The sequence below is a fragment of the Balaenoptera acutorostrata genome, chromosome 20 (assembly GCF_949987535.1).
Source record: "Balaenoptera acutorostrata chromosome 20, mBalAcu1.1, whole genome shotgun sequence".
NCBI lineage: Eukaryota > Metazoa > Chordata > Mammalia > Artiodactyla > Balaenopteridae > Balaenoptera > Balaenoptera acutorostrata.
This window is the reverse complement of record NC_080083.1, coordinates 48,071,614-48,093,031: the sequence shown is the minus strand read 5'-3', so window position 1 is coordinate 48,093,031 and position 21,418 is coordinate 48,071,614. Positions and strand designations below refer to the sequence as shown.

General features: G+C 37.7%; 1 protein-coding gene across 3 annotated transcripts in view; it reads right to left on the bottom strand.

Moving 5' to 3' along the window:
* TLK2 (tousled like kinase 2) overlaps positions 1–21,418 on the bottom strand; it is a 107,485-nt gene that overhangs the window by 70,868 nt on the left and 15,199 nt on the right. For 2 of the 3 annotated variants that reach the window (XM_057536135.1, XM_057536136.1), the window contains exons 3-6: positions 3,532–3,603; positions 2,526–2,595; positions 1,436–1,479; positions 613–708 (exon numbers count right to left, since the gene is read on the bottom strand). In XM_057536135.1, the coding sequence (XP_057392118.1) occupies positions 613–708; positions 1,436–1,479; positions 2,526–2,595; positions 3,532–3,603 (282 nt within the window). The remainder of the gene's footprint in view (positions 1–612; positions 709–1,435; positions 1,480–2,525; positions 2,596–3,531; positions 3,604–21,418) is intronic. The other variant, XM_057536134.1, reaches the window with a different exon arrangement.

Below are 21,418 nucleotides of genomic sequence, written 5' to 3'. Positions count from 1 at the left end.
TAAGAGCATCCCTGGCCTCCGCCTAGTAAATGCCTATGGCATCCTTCCACTCACCCTCTATTTCTGACCAATAATTACTCCAACACTGCCAAATGTCCCCTGAGGGGACAAACTACCTCTGGTTGAGAACCACTAACTTGGCTATAATGTTTTTAAGAGTTTCAGATCTCACTTATAGGCAGAAAACAAACCTATCCCAAATTTGTGTAGCTTTAGCTTCTCTACTACATCACCGAGTAAGCCTTAAAAATAATTCAAATGCCAGGAGCTGACCAAATTTTTTTTTTTAAGGAATTTAGTTATAGGAACATTTAAGTCTGGCAAGGATAAAAATCTAATGTTTGGATTGGAAATCACTTCCTTGACAGAACAATGAGCTGCAGGCCTAGAAGTAATTTATTATACTGGGAGAAAAGGGTCAGCTCTTATAAAATGTAAATTTACAGATACAGATTTGAATCTAAGTTAAGTGATTCATAGGTAATGCTATGAACGTTTCTCCTTAATGCCTCATTCCCCTTGGGTAATTAATGGAAGAGAAACTTTGCTCGAGTGTTCCTGGGCTTCTTGTCTCCTACAACAGGTGTCAAATTTCTCCAGGTGAATGCTTACCGGTAAGGGATTGGATAAGGAATGTTGCGGTGAGGATCGTGCAACTGGTGGAACACTTCTGCCAGGGCTGGTTCCTGGCCCGCTTCCCCCAGCAAACTGGCCAACAGGGAAAAATGGATATGAATAATTCACAACAGTACTAGGCTTCATATAAGGAGAGTAAAAGATTAATACACAAACAGGTCTTAATTATATACGGCCCCTTTAAGTCAATACATCTTATTCTAGAGAGAAAATGCCATATAAGTCAAATTTTGCTATCTTTTCAACGAGATTTTAAGGAGGAGCTCCAGCAGAAATGTACCAAGATATAAAGAAAACATGGCTAGAAAGCTGAAGGTACACATGGTTTTGAAAGGACATAAGAGAAGAATGTTTTCCCTTCTTGTCTCAAAATACATGAAGCAGGAATATAGTGGTACAGTGGATGTTAGTGTCTTCTTCAGTAACCACTAAGGATGGGTCAGTGAGCTTACTACAGGTTCCAATGGACTAAAGGGAAGAGGACAAAACAAGAGTCCAAGTCATTTCACTTCAATCTTTGTAAGACACGAAACCTAGTCTGGCCAAGAGAAAAATCACCTCATTTGTGAATTTTTATATCATCACAGAAAAGACACATCATAAACAAATTTAAATTTAGGAAGTCAGCAGCCGTTTCCTCTTATAGAGATGGGGCAGCATAGGGTTGATGAAGATGGGGAGGGAGGGGAGGAGAGCACAGTAAAGGCAATATATTCCTCTCTAAAGCCTTAAATGAACAAAGGGATTTAGGTTTTTTAAAAACTCACTATAGATTTCTTTTTCCAAAAATTTAACTTACCTCAAAGTAATCACTAATTTTATGTCCCCTAGGAGTGCCTTTCCCTGAAAATAAAACCAAAGTAAGTATAGTTTTTCCAGTAACACAAGTAAACCATCATTCACTAAAGTGTACTATGTATTCAATAACTGCCTATATTGTTATCAATTCAAATGTCAAGCTTACTTTTAACAAATGAGCCAAAATACCTGTATCATAAGAACAGAAGACAGTTTCCTCCACAAAATAGAAGACAGTTTCCTCCACAAAATTAAAAGACTGAAATAAGCAGTGAAAGAAAGACTTTTTCACAGCTCGCTTTCCTTTAAGATTCACTAATCTTTCTTTTACAAGTACACTAACAAAACTCATGCCACAACTGTGCATCAAAATAAAACTGAACTATAAACTACACCCCCAACTAAGAGGATAAAAAATTCAAAACAAATTCATCAGAACAAAAGGGTTTATTCTATTTCACAAAAAACTTTATGTGACCTTGTCACTTTGGGAAAATTTTCTCCCAAAAAAGTAAAAAATGATTTGCAGATTAAAAGAATATGGGAAAAAAAAAAAAAAAAGACTAGGGTGTCCATTTCTTGGAAGCCCTGCCATTCATTTATTTTTTCTTTAATTATTTACAGAAATTTGGCATTATTACCATCATATTTACAGATTTATTCCACTGGGCACCAATGTACAACTAAATAATTGACATGGAAGAAGGGTAGGTAAAAGGACAGCCATGTGACTGAAACCATTTCTGCTTGCCTATTTATTAACAAATCACTGATCTAGTGCAAGACATAGTTAAAACTCCAATGTAACCTCTTTTCTGTACAATAAATGCTTAGTCTGAAGACATACCCATGGTGAGAAGATCGTTAACTTACAACAGGGAAAAACCAGAGTCCCCAAAGAACTAACACTGTTTCCTCAAGTGTGTATCAAATGGCAAGTCTATAATAAACAGCCTGATATTCCCTTAAGGAATACAAATCTCCATTGTTAGGAATCCCTGTGCACAAACTAATTACTTAGTGTGAGCTGGAAATTTTCTATCTAAGTACATAAGAATCTAGTATTTTTACTGGTGTGAAATTATTACTACCTTGGCTAGTTTCATATGGTTCAGCTTTTCTTTTCCGGTTTCGCTGGTCATTCTGTTTTTTCTCAGGAGTCTGTTAAATACCATATACATCACAATTAGCATTTTGTTAAATTTTTCACATTATGAAAATTAGAGAGTATGTACAAAATATCAAATTTATAAGGAGATTTAACTGGCTCAGACAAGTCCTAAATGAGTGTCCTACTCTTAGGGCAGGGTCATGGAAAGAGTACAGGATCTGGAACCAAGCCACCTATACAATTTTTGGCAAACTGCTCAAAATATCAGAGCTTCAATTTACTTATCTGTAAATCAGGGTTGCTGCAAAGATTAAATGAGCTATTTTACAAAGCACAAATGTAGTACAAGCATCTAGCATATAGTAGGCTCTCAGACAGCAGCTGTTACAATATTTCTACTTTTTTTTTTGGCCATGTCACTTGGCTTGCGGGATCTTATTTCCCCAACCAGGGATTGAACCCAGGCCTGGCACTGAAAGCGCCGAGTCTTAACCACTGGACCACCAGGGAATTCCCACAATATTTCTACTTTAAAAGAGCTTAAATCTAATCCTTTTTTCCAAAAAGGAAAGATATACATAATCAACTGACTAATTTATCGAAAGTTTTATCTAAGTGCAAAGTAAGCGGTTACCTATCTATGCAGCTAGGTTGTGTGCCTTTAAAAAAAAAAAGACTTCAAATTTTCTTACTAAAGTCTGTCGGGCCACACTAACCCACTCTGTTGAAGTACTGAAAAGTGCTAAAATTCAAGGGCACCTAGGCTAATTCAGCTACAACTGCAAATCTCTACCCTTTATTGATAATTATGATTATCATAATAAAAACCCATCAAGGCCACATCACAACTGTACAACGAGCAAACAACTCAAAGGGGAGTCATTCACACAGACCCTAACAGGACCCCAGAGTTTGCAGTGCTATGGTTTAACCCAGACCAAAAGTGTGGCAATATGAGAAGTCTTGCAATGGATGTGGCTTCTTACCTCTACTTCTTTATCACTCAAGGACCCCACGCTGCACAAGCTCTGGTTGGAAGACTCACTATTGAGTGGCCCCTGAAAAGAAAAAAAAAAAAAAAAGGAATCAAAAGAAACTTATTTAAGGATGACAGCAAAAATGAGGGAGAAGCCATTTGATTTTGATATCTAAGTCAGGTCAAAGAAGCCAAGAGTTAACTGCAACACCTCTGAGCCAACTTGAAAAGAACTCAATCAACCATATAGTACAGGGTCCTCATGTTAAAATTCTCTAGCTAATACTATTTTCATTTCCTTTATAAACTCTGAACTCGTGCAAATTTTCCCTTCTAGAGTACTTCCACATGTAGCAAGTTCATTCTTTAAGGAAAATAAGCAGGGGAAAATCAATTCTCTTGGCCTCTTGTATCACACAGGCAATATCTGAAAGTTGAGGTGTTACGGGGTATGTCAAGGGTTCCTCATGAGGAGGTGGTCAGAGACCATAATGAAGGAAACGCTTTTCCGAATCATGCTTTAAAAGAGGCATGACTGCTAGCTCAAAAAACAGTTACAAGAGATTGACTTCTAGCCTAATGGCGTGAGGATCTCTGCTAGCTCACTCCTCAGGGAAACTGATGCAAATTATTTGTAAAAACCACCATTCAAAGCCTCTGACAATGGTCCCTAAGGGCAAACAGCAAATGAAGAAACAACCGTTCAATAAAATCTATGAAAATTCAGCCTGAAAGGTGAAAAGTCTGTGGTATTAAAACCAAGACCACTCTCCCCACCCCACCCCCAACCCCAACCCCGCCCCCAACCCCCCATCTCAGCAAGGCTCCAGACTGCTGCAGCCAAGAGCACAAGGTCCCCTCTTCCCCCAGCTCTCAGTCCAAGGGCTTTCTTCCTGGGAGGAGCAGGACTTCGGGCTTCTCAACCCGTCCCCAGCCCCCATTACTGAGGCTAAGTCCCAGGCAAGTACATCAAAGACAGGAGGCTCCCTTCTGCCCAACATCGACTTGTGGAACAGAGGCTCTGCCTTAGGCATGGTAAACTGAGAATACTGGGACCCCAACAGCCCTCCCGCTCAGCTCATGAGACAGTGGTTCAACACCAGGAGAGACAAGCTGCTGTGGTGCCCCATCTCCACATTCTACCTCCTGGCACTCAGTTCCTACAGCCTGAATGTCACTCACAGAAAAGTATTACTCACTGTCCCCACTCCCAGCCCCAGAACCCTGGCTTAGATATTTTGCCAGGGAAGAAAAGCTGGAACATGTAGTACCAAATCTTTTCCCAAAGGACCTGACTTCATTCCCAACAGAGTGTGGACAAGTTTAAATCTAAGGGAGGGTTTGGTAAAAGGCAAGCGGAAAGAGATTCGTGTAATGAAGATACAGTCTAGACTGTAGGTCAGCTAGTTTGCAGGAGAGAATCAAGGAATAAGACACCAGGGAGGAGACCTCCTGGGGTCAGAACAAATAGCAAACATTGACCTCAGAAACTTTTCCTTCCAAGGAGCCCCAAATTGATTGGATTAGTTTGTAGAGGAATGTATGCCTCAGGGCACTGTTGAAAACAAGAGAGCAATCTGGACAATTAGTGTAGTTTAACAGCTGGGTTGGTCAGGAAAAGAGAGTCCTACTGAGTACCAGTCACCACAGGGTACCTGCAGGCTTACCTAAAGCCATGCCTCCCTGAGGAATACCATCAGAGGCTTAGCTCTGGGGCGATGGGTGGTAAAACAGACTTCACTAAAATAATCCAGCCAGTCACTAAACAAATAAACAAGCAAATAACAATAACAAGGCCCCAAAGAACAGGATGAGAAATCAGTACCCAGAGGTGCTACAATGTATCATCTAAAATGGCCAATTTCCAACAAAAAATCATGAGGCATGCAAAGAAACAAACAAGTATGACCCATATACCAGGAAAAGAAAAAAAAAAAGCAGGCAAAAGAAACTGCCGGTGAGAATGACCAGATGCTGGATTTAATAGAAAAATATTTCAAAATAGCCATCCTAAATATGTTCACGGAACCAAAGGAAACAGTAACTAAAGAAGTAGAGGGGGCTTCCCTGGTGGCGCAGTGGTTGAGAATCTGCCTGCAAATGCAGGGGACACGGGTTCGAGCCCTGGTCTGGGAGGATCCCACATGCCGCGGAGCAACTAGGTCCGTGAGCCACAATTACTGAGCCTGCGCGTCTGGAGCCTGTGCTCCACAACAAGAGAGGCCACGATAGTGAGAGGCCCGCGTACCGCGATGAAAAGTGGCCCCCACTTGCCGCAACAAGAGAAAGCCCTCGCACAGAAACGAAGACCCAATGCAGCCATAAATATATAAATAAATAAAAATTAAAAAAAAAAAAAAAGAAGTAGAGGAAAAGGGACTTCCCTGGTGGCGCAGTGCTTAAGAATCCACCTGCCAACGCAGGAGACACGGGTTCGAGCCCTGGTCCGGGAAGATCTCACACGCCGCGGAGCAACTAAGCCCGTGCATCACAACTACTGAGCCCGCATGCCACAACTACTGAAGACCGCGCGCCTAGAGCCCGCACTCCGCAACAAGAGAATCCACTGCAATGAGAAGCCCATGCACCGCAACGAAGAGTGGCCCCCGCTCGCCGCAACTAAAGAAAGCCCACGCAACAACGAAGATGCAATGCAGCCAAAAAGTTCACTTAAAAAAAAAAATAGGGGTAAATCTTCATGACTTCAAACTGGGCAAAGAATTCTTAGGTATGACACTAAAAGTGCCAACAACAAAAGTAAAAAAAAAGATAAACTGGACTTTTTCAAAATTAAAAACGTTTATGGTTGAAAAGACACTATCAACAAAGACAACCCACAAAAGAAGATATTTGCAAATCACATATCTGATAAGGTACTTGTATGCTGTATAAAGAACGCTTACAATTCAGAAATAAACACAGATAACCCAATTTAAAATGGGCAAAAGGTCTAAACAGACATTTCTCCAAAGATGAGATACAAATGGCCAATAAGCACATGCATAGAAGCTCAACATCATTAGCCAAAGGGGAAACACAAATCAAAACCAAAATGGGGTACCACTTCACACCTACTAGGATGGCTAGATTCAAAAAGACAACAAGAAGTGCTGGCAAGAATGTGGAGAAACTGGAACCCTCACACCTCACACACTGCTGGTAGGAATGTAAAATAGTGCAGGTGCTTTCAAAAACTGTCGGGCAGTTCCTCAAACAATTAAACACAGTTACATATGACCCGGAATGCTACTCCTAGGTCCATACTGAAAAGAAATAAAAACATGTACACACACAAACCTGGACACAAATCTTTACAGCAGCATTACTCACAAAAGCCAAAAGGTGGAAACAATCCAGATATCCATCAACTAATAAATGGATACACAAAATATGGTATATTCATACAATGGAATATTACTTGACCATAGAAAGGAATCAAGCAGTGATACATGCTACAATATAAACAAACCTTGAAAACATTCTGCTGAGTAAAAGCCAGTCACAACAGACCACATATCAAATGACTCCACTCATGTGAAAATCCAGAATAGGGAAATCTAAGACAAACAGAAAGTAAACAGTAGTTGCTTAGGGGAGGAGTTGGAGAACATGGGGGTGATAGCTAAAGGGTATGGGGTTTCTTTTTGAGGTGATAAAAATATTCTAAAACTGTGTTGATGGTTGTACATATCTGTGAATATACTAAAAACCAATGAATTGTGTAATTTAAATGGGTGAATTGTATGGTATATGAATTACATCTCAATAAGGCTGTTAAAAAAACAACAGTTACTAGGCTTAGCGTCAGAAATAATTCACATTCCTTTAAGGGTGTATTAAGTTTTCTTTTCACTGTGTCCTTAAAGCACTATTTTTAAACTGTAATCAACACAATATACCAGAGAGCTTCATAGATACTTGTGAAACTGCAAATAAAAAAATAAAGTGAAACTAGGGATAAGAAATAAAATCAAATCATGTATTCCCAGTGACATAAATCAACAAAGGACTTATTCCTTTAAAGATATAATAAGAGTTCCATGATGTTTTAACTGAAAAAAAAAGAGCTTTATTTACATAAGAATTCTAGAATAATTTAAATTGAATCTTTCTATGCCTAAATTCTTAAAATATTCCGTTTGTGAATTATCTTTATTGTAACCATTATGAAGTATTCTGCCCCCCCCTTGGATAGTAATAAAACTGTACACTATATTTTAACTATCCACTTTACCCACCAACTATCCATCATTTTCAAAAGAAAATGGCGGGGCTTCCCTGGTGGCGCAGTGGTTAGGAGTCCACCTGCCAATGCAGGGGACACGGGTTCGAGCCCTGGTCCGGGAGGATCCCACATGCTGCGGGGCAACTGGGCCCGTGTACCACAGCTACTGAGCCTGCACTCTAGAGCCCGCGAGCCACAACTACTGAAGCCCGCATGCCACAACTACTGAAGCCTGTGCACCTGGAGCCTGTGCTGCGCAACGGGAGAAGCCACCGCGGTGAGGAGCCCGCGTACCACGGCGGGGAGTAGCTACCGCTCGCTGGAAATAGAGAAAAACCCACACACAGCAGCAAAGACCCAACGTAGCCAAAAATAAATGAAATAAAATAAATTTATAAAAAAAAAAGGAAATGGCAAGTGCGATGAATACAGGCAAGAGAGAACTGAAGAACCTATTTTTTATTAGCAATTACTGATAATGACATAAACTATAAAGTGTGCATAACAGTGGTGTACATTGTAGTGTTTGAAATATCGATGCAAGAGGCACAAGGGTCCTTGTGGTTCCTTGGGTATGTGTGTCTAACGAAAAGAAAAAAAGGATTAAGAATCACTTAATCCTCCCTTTCCCCATCCTTTTCTGATGCACAGCATCCCAAATTATTATAAAATCATTAGATTAAATTTAATTAGCAGGGATAAATGACATACAGTCCCTGTTCTAAAACAGCTTACTGTCTAGTAAGGGAGCTAACCAAAGGCTTTTAGGCAAACAATGTTATCTTTCAAAAATGTCACTATCACTAAAAAACAAAAAAGGCAGAAAAAAACTGAACTAAATTAGATGAGGATAAAAAGGCATGACTAAATTCAATGTATGATCCTTGATTTGACTCTGGATAGCAAAACCAATAAAGGACATTATTGGGACAAAGGCAGAAACTGAATATGGACTATATACTAGATAATTAAGTTCCAGTCTATTATTATCAGTCCTTCAATTGTAAATTTTCCTATTTGTTGCATCTTTTTACTAAGGTGCTTTATAAGTTTTGTATGAGTTCATGTTCGGCTTTGAGGGAGTCCTCCACATTTCAGGGGTTAAGGAGCAGTCAGTCCCAAGGGAAGTTTAATGGTCACCTCTGCCAGTGCCCTACAACATTCATCAGTTCCAAACATATTTATACATTAGCTTTCCTGCCCAGGACTTCCACACAAAATTGGAGTTTCCATTTCTTGTGGCTTTTAACATCCACAATCCAAAGTTAGGCAGCTCACTTCCATCCTATGTCCTGGACTGGTGGGCAGTTTTACTAGTCTTAATTCATAGACAGGTTTGCCCCTTCCCAATTCCCACCCTTATACAGTTCCAGTTCAAGCCTTTGACCTCAATTACTAACCCCAGGGGGAAATTAACCCCAAAGGCATAAAAGCTTATGGGTTACCAAAGTTTAACTCCCATTCACCACTGTGACATCTTCGTCTTCATCTCCCAAGTTAAAATAACTGGGATTCAATTTTTCCTATTTTTCTGATACTGCTGACATTCAGGAATTATATAATTTTCATTTAGCCAGTCACTTTACTGAACTGTTATTCTTTCTAATCATCTCGCAGTTTGTTCCTCTTGAGTTTGTTGTCTAGATATAAATCATAGCGTTTATAAATAATAAGCTTATACATTCCTTTCCACAATTTATATCTTATTTGTTTCATATTTTACTGCTTTGAATAAAACAAAAATAATCACCATAAAGAACACTGTTTTGTTCTTCTTTTTTCAAGGTGACTCCTCTAGTGCTTTACCATTAAAAACTGTAATAAGACTGCAAAGAGCCAAAACAATCTTGTAAAAAGTTAGAGTTGGAGGTCTCCCACTTCCACTTATTACAAAGCTACAGTAATCAAAACACACAGCACTGGCATGAAGATAGACATACAGACGAAGGATATAGTATGTTCTTAGATTGGAAGAATCAATATTGTCAAAGGAGTAGCAGGAGAGAGTCTTGTTGGAGCAGTTCTACATCTTGATTGTGGTGGTGGATACAATAAGCTACACAAGTGATAAAATTTCACAGAAGTACATGTACACACACACACAAATGATGTGCGTATACATGAAATCCGAATGAGTTCTGTGGATTTCACCAATGTCAATTTCCTGATTTTAATATGGTACTATAATTACATGAGGTGCTCACATTGGGAGAGAAGGGGTACATGGAACCTCCCTGTACATTTTTTTTTTGCAACTTCCTTTGAATCTAGAAGTATTTTAAAGTTTTTAATATATTATTTATTTTACTTTTTGCTATTTATTTATTATTAATATGAATTCTATAACTACTTGCTATAGTTAAGTAATGATAATGGTAAACAATACTTAGGTAGTGCTTGCTACACGGTCAGGTATTCTATATTAGCACATTTAATCCTCCTAACAACCTGTAATGTGGGCTCAACTGTGTCTTCCTCAAATTTATACGTTGAAGTCCTAATCCCCAAAACCTCAGAATGTATTTGGAGACAGGGCCTTTGAAGAGGTAACTAAGCTAAAATGTGTCATTAGGGTGGACCCTAATCCAATACGACTGATGTCCTTATACAAAGTGGAAATTAGGACACAGAGGCACCAGACATGCACACACACAGAGGAAAGACCATATGAGGACATAGCGAGAAGGTGGCCATCTGCAAGCCAAGGAGAGAAAGCCTCAAAAGCAATCAATCCTACTGACATCCTGATCTTGAACTTCCAGCCTCCAGAACTGTGAGAAAGTAAATTTCTGTTGTTTAAGCCGCCCGGTCTATGTTATGGCAGCCCTAGCAAACTAATGACAACCTTATATGATAGCTATCAGTAGTCTCATTATTAGATGAGGAAACTATAAGAGAAGTTTAGTGAACTCCCCACCGTCACACAGCTGGCAAGAAGCAGAGCCAGGATCTAGACCTAAGTTACCTGGCTTCAAAATATGTGCTACTAGCCATTCAGTAGCACTATACTCTAGATATATTAGTATAGAGTCATCTCTACATACAGTAATACTTTTTTTTTAAGTGAGTGCTACATAAATATTTTTAAATAAATTTATTTATTTATTTAGGCTGCATTGGGTCTTCGTTGCTGTGCGCAGGCTTTCTCTAGTTGCGGCGAGTGGGGACTACTCTTTGTTGCGGTCCATAGGCTTCCCATTGTGGTGGCTTCTCTTGTTGTGGAGCACCGGCTCTAGGCACGCGGGCTTCAGTAGTTGTGGCTCGCGGGCTCTAGAGCGCAGGCTCAGTAGTTGTGGCACAGGGCTTAGTTGCTCCATGGCATGTGGGATCCTCCCAGACCAGGGCTTGAACCCGTGTCCCCTGCATTGACAGGCGGATTCTTAACCACTACACCACCAGGGAAGTCCTATTAATACATTTTTAAAATGTTGAACTTGTCCAACATTCTTCGGATAAACTCTCTGAAATAAATAAAATAATTAGCCATTCGCAAGTATTTTTACTTGAATTTAAACATCTATATATTCATAAATGAAATCAGGTTATACTTTTACTTCCTCATATCTGTCAGGTTTTGCTATCAAAGTTTATTATTCCTATGTTATTATTTAACATTAGAATTATCTACTTCTTGAAAGGTTAGGAGAGATCACCAGTAACCAGGGAGTGGATTTTTTTGCACTGCTTCAAAGGAGTAGGAGGAAGAGGAGGAGGAGGAAATAATTTTATAATCTTGATTTTTCCTTGGTTATAGGAGGCTATTCTGATTTTCCATCTTATTTTTGTCAACATTAATTTCTACTATCTTTGAGTGAAATTATCTACTTCACTGAGATTTTCATATTAATCACATAACTAACAGCATCCATTTCGTTTTTTCTCTTTCTAAGTCCTCACTTTTGTTATATTCCATTTACTTCCTCCATTTTCCTCTTTGTTTTCTAATTTTCCAACTCTAGATTGATTCATTCCTAATCTTCAATCTATTGAAAGTCAGCCTTTGACACAAGTTTATTTTTTTAAATAAAGATAAAAGAAAAAAAAATTTTTTTAACAAAGTATGATAAGTTAAGACTCCTCAGTAAAAGCCCTATTTTCTACGCTAACATTTAAGCTGATTACCCTGTCTCCTGCTAATGATTTTTTTTAAGTAAAACACCGAATGGACAGTTTAAAAAATAGACAAGAGTCAAGTTTCTCGTTTTAAAAAAAAGCAGGGCTCCCCAAAACAAAGTACAACACACTTTTAATATACTTAAATGCACTTTTGGGGGGCTTAAAAATACTTCAGTAACAAGCCTAAAGAAAACCTTGTGGACAAGTTATAAACTTATGAAAACTGAGGTTAAAATACGAATGTTGACAATCAGCCTTTAGCACATGAATGAAGCCTATATGAACTAAGAAAACCTTGTAGAAGTGGGGGCCAAAGGTTAATCTTTCGCTCCTGTAAAAATTTAAATGTCAACATTTGCTGAGTTTCTAAAGTCTTCATTTCCTCCTTGAACTAAATTGGCATCTTAAAAGGGATTGAGAACAGCAGACAAAAGTTAAACTTAAGTATAAAGGAGCACAGCTGACAACAGAGTCAAACTACCTGAGGTAGTTAAAAGATACTCCATTAAAAAAAAAAAAAAAAAAGATACTCCATTAAAGACTAGACCTAATGGGTTAAAACTAGGGGTCTCTGTACTTTTTTTAGTCATTAGTTAGCACCACCTTTTCACCCCATAGCAGAGTCAAATCAGTGGGGTGATTTTAAATGAATGACTTTGTGTTCTGGCAAGCAAACAAAATATTACAGTATACTGTCAAGAAAATTCTTAACTAATATTAATGATTTTTAGTAGTATTTCAGTCCTAAATAAATGGCAAAATCCTAACCATGTAACTTATTAACATCCATTTCCAGACAAGCAAGTCCAACAATAAGAATAAGAAATCCTTTGTTTTTTCTCCTGGACAACCTGCCTATGGAAGTCTATGTATTTACTCAAGATCTGGCACATATAACCAACAAGACAGATAATACGACGTTGGCAAGGATATGGAGAAAGTTTAACCCTCATACACTGCTGGTGGGGAGGTAAATGGCACAGCCACTTTGAGAAACAGTCTGGCAGTCCCTCAAAGGGTTAAACTAATGACTAAAAAAAAATAGATCCTTAGTTTTATATTATGTTCATCCTTTAATGGACTATCTCTTAACCATAAGACCCAGCAATTCCACTCCTAGGAATATACCCAAGAGAAATGAAAACATATGTGCACACAAAAACATGTACATGAATGTTCATGGCACATTATTCATAACAGCCAAAAAATGGAAACAACCCAAACGTCCATCGACTGAAAGAATGAATAAACAAAATGAGGTCTATCCATACAATGGAATATTATTTGGCAATAAAAAGAAATCAAGTTCTGATACAGGAACAAACCTTATAAACATGATGCTAAGTGAAAGAAGCCAATCACAAAGGACCACATATTTTATGATTCCATTTATATTAAATGTTCAGAACAGGCAAAATCTATCAAGACAAAAAGTAGACTAATGGTTGCCTAGAGCTGAGAGAGAGAGGGATTTTGAGGGTGAAAGCTAAGGGGTAAGGTTTTTTGGTTTTGGTTTTGGTTTTTGAGGTGAGGAAAATGTTCCAAAATTGACTGTGGTAATGGTTTCACATTTCTATAAATACACTTGGAGCCATTGAATTGTATACCTTAATTGAGTAAACTGTATGTTGTGTGAATTATATCTCAATAAAACTTAAAGATCAGTGCACTCGGGCTTCCCTGGAGGCGCAGTGGTTAAGAATCTGCCTGCCAATGCAGGGGACACGGGTTCGAGCCCTGGTCCGGGAAGATCCCACATGCCGCAGAGCAACTAAGCCCGTGTGCCACAACTACTGAGCCTGCGCTCTAGAGCCCGCGAGCCACAATTACTGAAGCCCGTGCACCTAGAGCCCATGCTCCGCAACAAGAGAAGCCACCACAATGAGAAGCCTGTGCACCACAACGAAGAGTAGCCCCCGCTCACCGCAACTAGAGAAAGTCCGAGCGCAGCAACGAAGGCCCAACACAGCCAAAATAAAAAAATTTTAAAAAGTTTTTCTCTAAAAAAAAAAAAAGGAAGATTCAAACTTAGCACTATAAAAATTAATCTCACTTACTCGCATTTCCTGAATGGGAAAGAATGGGATGGCCCAGGGGTGTGACCAATAGAAAAATGAGAATAGCTGGTACCGACAGTTTAAAGTCAGGTCGGTGTGGGACTGAATCACTGAACCACTGAATGAAACTAGGCAAATCACTTAAGCTCTATGAGCTCTAGTCTTCTCATCTGTGATAAAAAAGGAAAAACCACCCACCTTAGGGATATTGCAAGGATTAAATAATACTATATATTGGGGAGGTGGGTAAAATACTGCCTGAAATAAAATTGGTGCTCAATGGGAGTATGGGAAGATATGCATGGACCATCCTTAACATGAAACTTTAAACAACCAAGCCAACCAGTTTTAACCGCTCTATAAACTGTCAGGCATATATTACAATAAAATAGTTTGCCCGCATAGAGGCCAGATTATTCAACAAGTCACAATATTTAAGATCTAACTAAAAGGTAATGGCTTTGAACCACTGATCTAAATAAAAAATGCTAAACCAAGGCTGGGAACACAGCACCCTCAATCTATTTCTCCCTGCAATCTCCATTAGATTATAAACTCCATGAGTGAAGGGATAATCTTTTACTCACTACTATATACTATGTCCCTAGCACAGTATCTATTACATAACAGGTATTTAACGAAGGTGTGCTCATAAACAAATGATGTTCTTTAATCCTTTGTACCTCAATGTCCTCATTAATGAAATGGGAATACAAAGCAACTTCTATTACAGGGAACTCTAAGAAATATTCTCACTCTTCTGTTCTTGGGGAATGTTTTTATATTTATACTATTTGATGCTACTGTAAATTGTACTGCTTTTCAAATTTCAATTGCCAACTGTACATTGCAAGTTTACATAAATACAATTGATGTATTTCAGAAACTGAACTTGTAGCCTAGCTAAACTTAAATTCTAGTAGCTTTTTTTTTTACATCAATTACTCAGAACTTTCTACATGCATAATCATGTCATCTATTGGGTTGGCCAAAAAGTTTGTTCGATTTTTTCCCTAAGATGGCTCTAGTGGCACTTAGTTGTCTTTAACTTCATTCGAAACAATTTTGTTAGACTGCATTGTGACAGCTGTCATATCAGTGTACATTTTAAAAAAACATCAAAATTGGTGAATTTTTGTGTGGCCATTTTAATATTGAAGATGGAAGGAAAAAAAGCAATGTTTTCAGCATATTATGCTTTATTATTTCAAGAAAGGTAAAAATGCAACTGAAACGCAAAAAAAGATTTGTGCAGTGTATGGAGAAGGTGCTGTGACTGATCAAACGTGTCAAAAGTGGTTTGCGAAGTTTCATGCTGGAGATTCCTCGCTGGACGATGCTCCACGGTTGGGTACACCAGTTGAAGTTGATAGCAATCAAATCGAGACATTAATTGAGAACAATCAGCGTTATACCACACGGGAGATAGCCGACATACTCAAAATATCCAAATCAAGCACTGAAAATCATTTGCACCAGCTTGGTTACGTTACTCACTTTGATGTTTCGGTTCCACATAAGCTAAGTGAAAAAAACTCTCTTGACTATATTTCTGAATGCAATTCTCTACTTAAACGTAACGAAAACGTTCCGTTTTTAAAACAAATTGTGACAGGCAATGAAAACTGGATACTGTATGATAATGTGGAACAGAAGATATCGTGGGGCAGGCGAAATGAACCACCACCAACCACACCAAAGACCGGTCTTCATCCAAAGAAGGTGATGGTGTGTATATGGTGGGATTGGAAGGGAGTCCTCTATTATGAGCTCCTTCTGGAAAACCAAACAATTAATTCCAACAAGTACTGCTCTCAATTAGACCAACTGAAAACAGCACTCGACGAACAGTGTCTGGAATTAGTCAACAGAAAACGCATAATCTTCCATTAGGATAATGCAAGAAGACCACATGTTTCTTTGATAACCAGGCAAAAACTGTTACAGCTTGGCTGGATGGTTCTGATTCATCTGCCGTATTCACCAGACATTGCACCTTTGGATTTCCACTTATTTCAGTCTTTACAAAATTCTCTTAATGGAAAAAATTTCAATTCCCTGGAAGACTGTAAAATGCACATGGAACAGTTCTTTGCTCAAGAAGAGAAAGTTTTGGGAAGATGGAATTATGAAGTTGCCTGAAAAATGGCAGAAGGTCGTAGAACAAAACAGTGAATACGTTGTTCAACAAAGTTCTTGGTGAAAATGAAAAATGTGTCTTTTATTTTTACTTAAATACCAAAGGAACTTTCTGGCCAAAGCAATATAAGACATCTAAAAAATAAACATAGTTTTACTTTTCCTTTCCAATCTATAAGCTTATTCCTTTTACTTGCCTTAATGCATCTGGCTAGGACCTTCAGAACATGCTGAATTGAAGCTGTGAGAACAAATATCCTTGACATGTTCTGGACATTAGGTTGAAAGCACTCAATCTTTCACCATTTAAGTATGAGGTTCATTGCAGGTTTTTAACAGATGCCTTTTATCAGATTGAGGAAGTTCCCTTCTATTCCTAACCAGCTGATAGCTTTTATCACAAATTTGTGCTGAACTCTGTTCAAGTGCTTTTTATGCATCTATTACAAGATCATTCAGCTTTTCACCTTTATTTTATCAATATGGTAGATTACATTGACTTTTAATGTTCAATCTACCTTGCAATTGGGATTAAACCCAATTGGTCATGATGTGTTATCATACATATAGGATACATATAGAGAGCTAGATTCAATTTACTAATATTTTGTTAATGATTTTTGCATATATATTCATGAGGGATACTGAGCTATGGTTTTCTTTTTTCATAATGTCTTTACCTGGTTTGGTATCAAGGTAATGCTGGTCTCATAAGTGTTTTCTGAAATTTGTGAAAAATCTGTTATTATTTCTTCCTTAAATGTTTGATAGAATTCACCAATAAAGCCATGTGGGCCTGGACTTTTCTTTGTGGAAGGGCTTTTAATTACAAATCCAATTTCTTTAATTAATATAGGGTTATTCAGAGTTGCTTTCTATTTCATTTATTTCAACTCTTTATTTCTCTCCTACTTAGTTTGCTCTTTTTCTAACTTCTTAAGGCGGAAGCTTGGGTCATTGATTTTAGATGTTTCTTTTGAAACTGTTTCCTTCTAAAGCACTGCTTTAGCTGCATACCACAAATTTTGATAGACTGTGTTTCATTTTCACTCAGGTCAAAATATTTTCTAATTTCCCTTGTGAATTCTTCTTTGATCTAAAGTTTATTTAGAAGTATGTTATTTAACTTGCAAATATTTGGAGATTTTCCAGGTATCTTTTTCTTTTTGATTTCTTATTTAATTTCGTTGTAGTCGGAATACTCTCTATATAATTTTAATCCTTTTAAATTTGTTGAAACAAGTTTTATAGCCCAGGATATAGTCTATTTTGGTAAATGTTCCATGTGCGCCTGAAAAGCATGTGGGTATAGTGTTCTATAAATGTCAATTAGGTACAGTTCACTGACAGTATTGTCCAAATCTTTTATATCCTTGCTGATTTTTTTGCCTGCTTGTTCTATCAATTATTGAGAGAGAATACTGCAATTTCCAACTAAAGCTGTGGATTCGTCTACTGCTCCTTTCAACTGTCAGTTTTTGCTTTGCTCTGTTATTGGATGCATAACATTTACAACTGCTGAGTCTTCTCAATGGATTGATCCTTTTTTCATTATGAAATGCCCTTCATTACCCCTTGTAATATTTTCCTTGTTCTGAAGTCTCCTTTGTCTAATGCAACTATAGGCACGCCAATCCTTTTATACTTAGTGTTTATACGGTATCTTTTTCCATCCTTTTAAATACAAAGATACGGGTTAAAAATAAGGTGGGTTTCTTGTAGACAGCACATAGTTGGATCACATAACAATGATCTAACCTGACACTTTTAATTGGAGTGCTAGACCATTTACAAATTTATTTAATTATCTGTGTTTAAACCTACTACGTTACTTTTTTTTTTTCCTATCTTTTGTTTCTTTTCCTCCTCCCCATCCTTCTTTAGAACTTAGATACATATTTTTTCAAGTATTCCATTTTATCTCCACTAAGAGATCATTAGCTATTATCTCTGTTTTGTTATTTTCTTAGTGGTATGCATATTTAACTTATCATAGCCAACCTCCAAATGATCTATGGGAAAAGAATCTAAAAAAAGAGTAGATATATGTATATGTATAACTGATTCACTTTGCTGTACTCCTGAAACTAACACAACATTGAAAATCAACTATACTCCAATAAAAAGAAAAAAATTCGTTGTAATCAAAGGTTTGTTAGTAAAAGCAGATTCCCATTATAGCAAATGTCACTATAAAAAGTTCTATAAGGACAGCCCATAACAAAAATTTTGTTCTAAATTTCTATTCAGAAATAAATAAAACTTTGGAGAACTAGATAAAATAAGTTATCTACAACAAATAATTCTGTACAACAAACAGCTCCTCAGGTTCTATTCCAGAATATGTAACAATTTTTTTAAAAAACTGTCCTGAGTGCTATTAACAGGCAAGACCTTTTAACTTTTGCTCCAGTATCTAGTATGGCATATAGATTCACCTCACTTTTCCCCACATGAAATATTCTAAATCATCCCTAGAAAAATGCCCTTTCAAAACAAGCCAGCAAATAATAATACAGCATCAAAAAAGAGAGGGCTTTACATAACACCACCAACTGTCTCTAAAAAAATTAAATCTTTTAACTTTCTAATTCATTTTAGATAGCTCCTGTTTTTTTCTCCAGGACTTAACAGAATTGTGACTTTCAATAATATGCATACGGTAATTACAGATTAATTCCATTATCCCAAAATATGAAAGCCCTATGGAATCTGTTATGGTGAAAGTTTATTTGTAATAGTACTTGTATTAGAACTTAATATGGGTCCTCATCAAAACCTCAGAATATATACTGTTGACACACAGAACTCAAAAGGGCCTTGGAGGTTATCTGGTATAGAGATTTGTTCCTTAGATCCCTAATAAGTCCTGAAGATAACAGTGGGGGTCCTGAACTATTTTTCACCTACACAGCCTATTTAAAATGATAAACTGACTTGACTTTAGCTAAAATTTCAACAACTCAGTATAGATGAAAGGATTAACTCTATGTAGTAAAACTCACCTCATACTGCTCTAAAGCTCTAATTAATAAAACTGGGGAAATAAGGTATTGCTTAATAAATTCAGTTTAATAGAAAACAGGCTTTTTAAAACATGGCCTCCCAGGGAGTGAAGGGAAGAATAATAAAAGATTGGGAATTAGATTTAGTCCATTCTCCTACACAATAACTTTCCACACAACATCTCTAATAATTACTTACATGCTTCTGCTCAAATACTTCTGTAAAAGAGAAATACGATTCAAAGCGTTGTGTTCTAATTTAAAACAACTAACTGCCAGATAGTGGTTTTTAACCCTATTTTTTTAAAAAAGATTTAATTTTATTTATTTTTTTATTTTTGGCTGTGTTGGGTCTTTGTTGCTGCACGCGGGCTTTCTCTAGTTGCAGCAAGTGGGGGCTACTCTTCGTTGCAGAGCACGGGCTCTAGGCGCACAGGCTCAGTAGTTGTGGCGCATGGACTTAGTTGCTCCGTGGCATGTGGGATCTTCCCAGACCAGGGCTCAAACCCGTGTCCCCTGCATTGGCAGGCGGATTCTTAACCACTGTGTCACCAGGGAAGTCCTTTAACCCTATTTTGAATCACTGAACTTTTTAAGAATGTAGTGAAAACTGAGGACCTGTCCCCCCGGAAAAAGACACGGCCATAAATACATACATATAAGTTTTTACCTATCATTTTACAAGGTTCAGGAACACTAGCATCTGTCCACAGACTCCCTTAACTAACTCCCTTAACATACTCAACTATGGGGAAACAAATGTTCTCATTCACTGATGGAGGAATACAGTTATATTCCTCTTCTCTATGGAGAGGAATATGGCTATAACTACCAAAATTACAAACGCTCATATCCTTTGATCTAGCAATTCCACTTCTAGGGATTTATCCAGTAAACATGTGTGAAATGACACTGTGTATTACAAAGCTATTCACTATAGCACTACTTATGTCAATAAAACAGTGTTGTCCATCTAAGTGTCCATCCACAGGAAATTGGTTAAATTATGGTTCAGCTGCACAATGGAATATTAAACAGCCTTGGGGAAAAAAAGCCAAGGAAGCTCTATGTGTACTAATATAAAACAATTTCTAAAATATTTTAAACACGAAAAGGAAAATACACAATAATGTATATAACATACTTGTCTTTGTATTTTTTAAAAATGGAGGGGTGAATATACATATGTATTTGCACACGCACACATATATATAACGTATACATATCATGTGTGATATATATGATATACACACACACACATAAATAAAATACAAGAAACTGCTAATAGTTGTCTCCAGGGAAGGGAACCAGATGGACATAGGAAAAGCATAGCAGGGACTTCCCTGGCAGTCAAGTGGTCAAGACTCCATGCTCTCAATGCAGGGGGCACAGGTTCGATCCCTGGTAGGGGAACTAAGATCCCACATGCCGCATGGTGTGGCCAAAAAAAAAAAAAAAAGGAAAAGCGTAGCAGAGATGTTTCATTGTGTATCTTTGAGATCTTCTGCATTTGGTACTATGTAAATATATCACCTAGTCAAAATTAATTCTTAAAAACAAAACAAAACTCTGCCTTAGACCCTAAGCAGTTTTGCTAAGCTTTAAAACCAAGCTATTCTAGGGGACTTCCCTGGTGGTCCAGTGGCTAAGACTCCGCGCTCCCAATGCAGGGGCCCGGGTTCGATCCCTGGTCAGGGAACTAGATCCCACGTGCCACAACTTAGAGTTCTCATGCTGCAACTAAAGATCCCGCACGTGGCAACGAAGACCCCGTGTGCTGCAACTAAGACCAGGTGCAGGCAAATAAATAAATAAATATTTTAAAAAAATAAAACCAAGTTATTCTATACTATCATTCTGTGACTTATTCATAATAATATTTGATCAGAATTTTTCTTAGGTTGTTTAGCTATAGTGATCTTACTGTGAAACAAAAAGTCTCATCCTTCCACAAACTGACCCCCGAGCAAATTAATTACTACGCTCTCTCCTTTTAGGCTCATAATACCTTCACATCTCCATATTGTTTTTAATGGAGGGGAGTAAATTTACATATGTACTTGTGCCCCCTTCTTTTAGGCTCATAATACCGTCACATCTCCATATCCACCATCAGCTGTGTGCCACAGACATATGGGTCCATGCCTGCCTGAGTATAAGTGCCTCAAGAGTACGCAGTGCATCTGGTTGATTTTTTTTTAATCCTCTGTAACACCTATACATAGTACAGACTCAATAAGAGTTAGCAGAACTCAACTGCTGAAAAATTTGGGCGCTAAAATTTCAATATAGCTATTATGGTTCTTCTCCTTCATCTCATCCAGATTATCACAGAGCTGGTCAAACAGCTTTTCA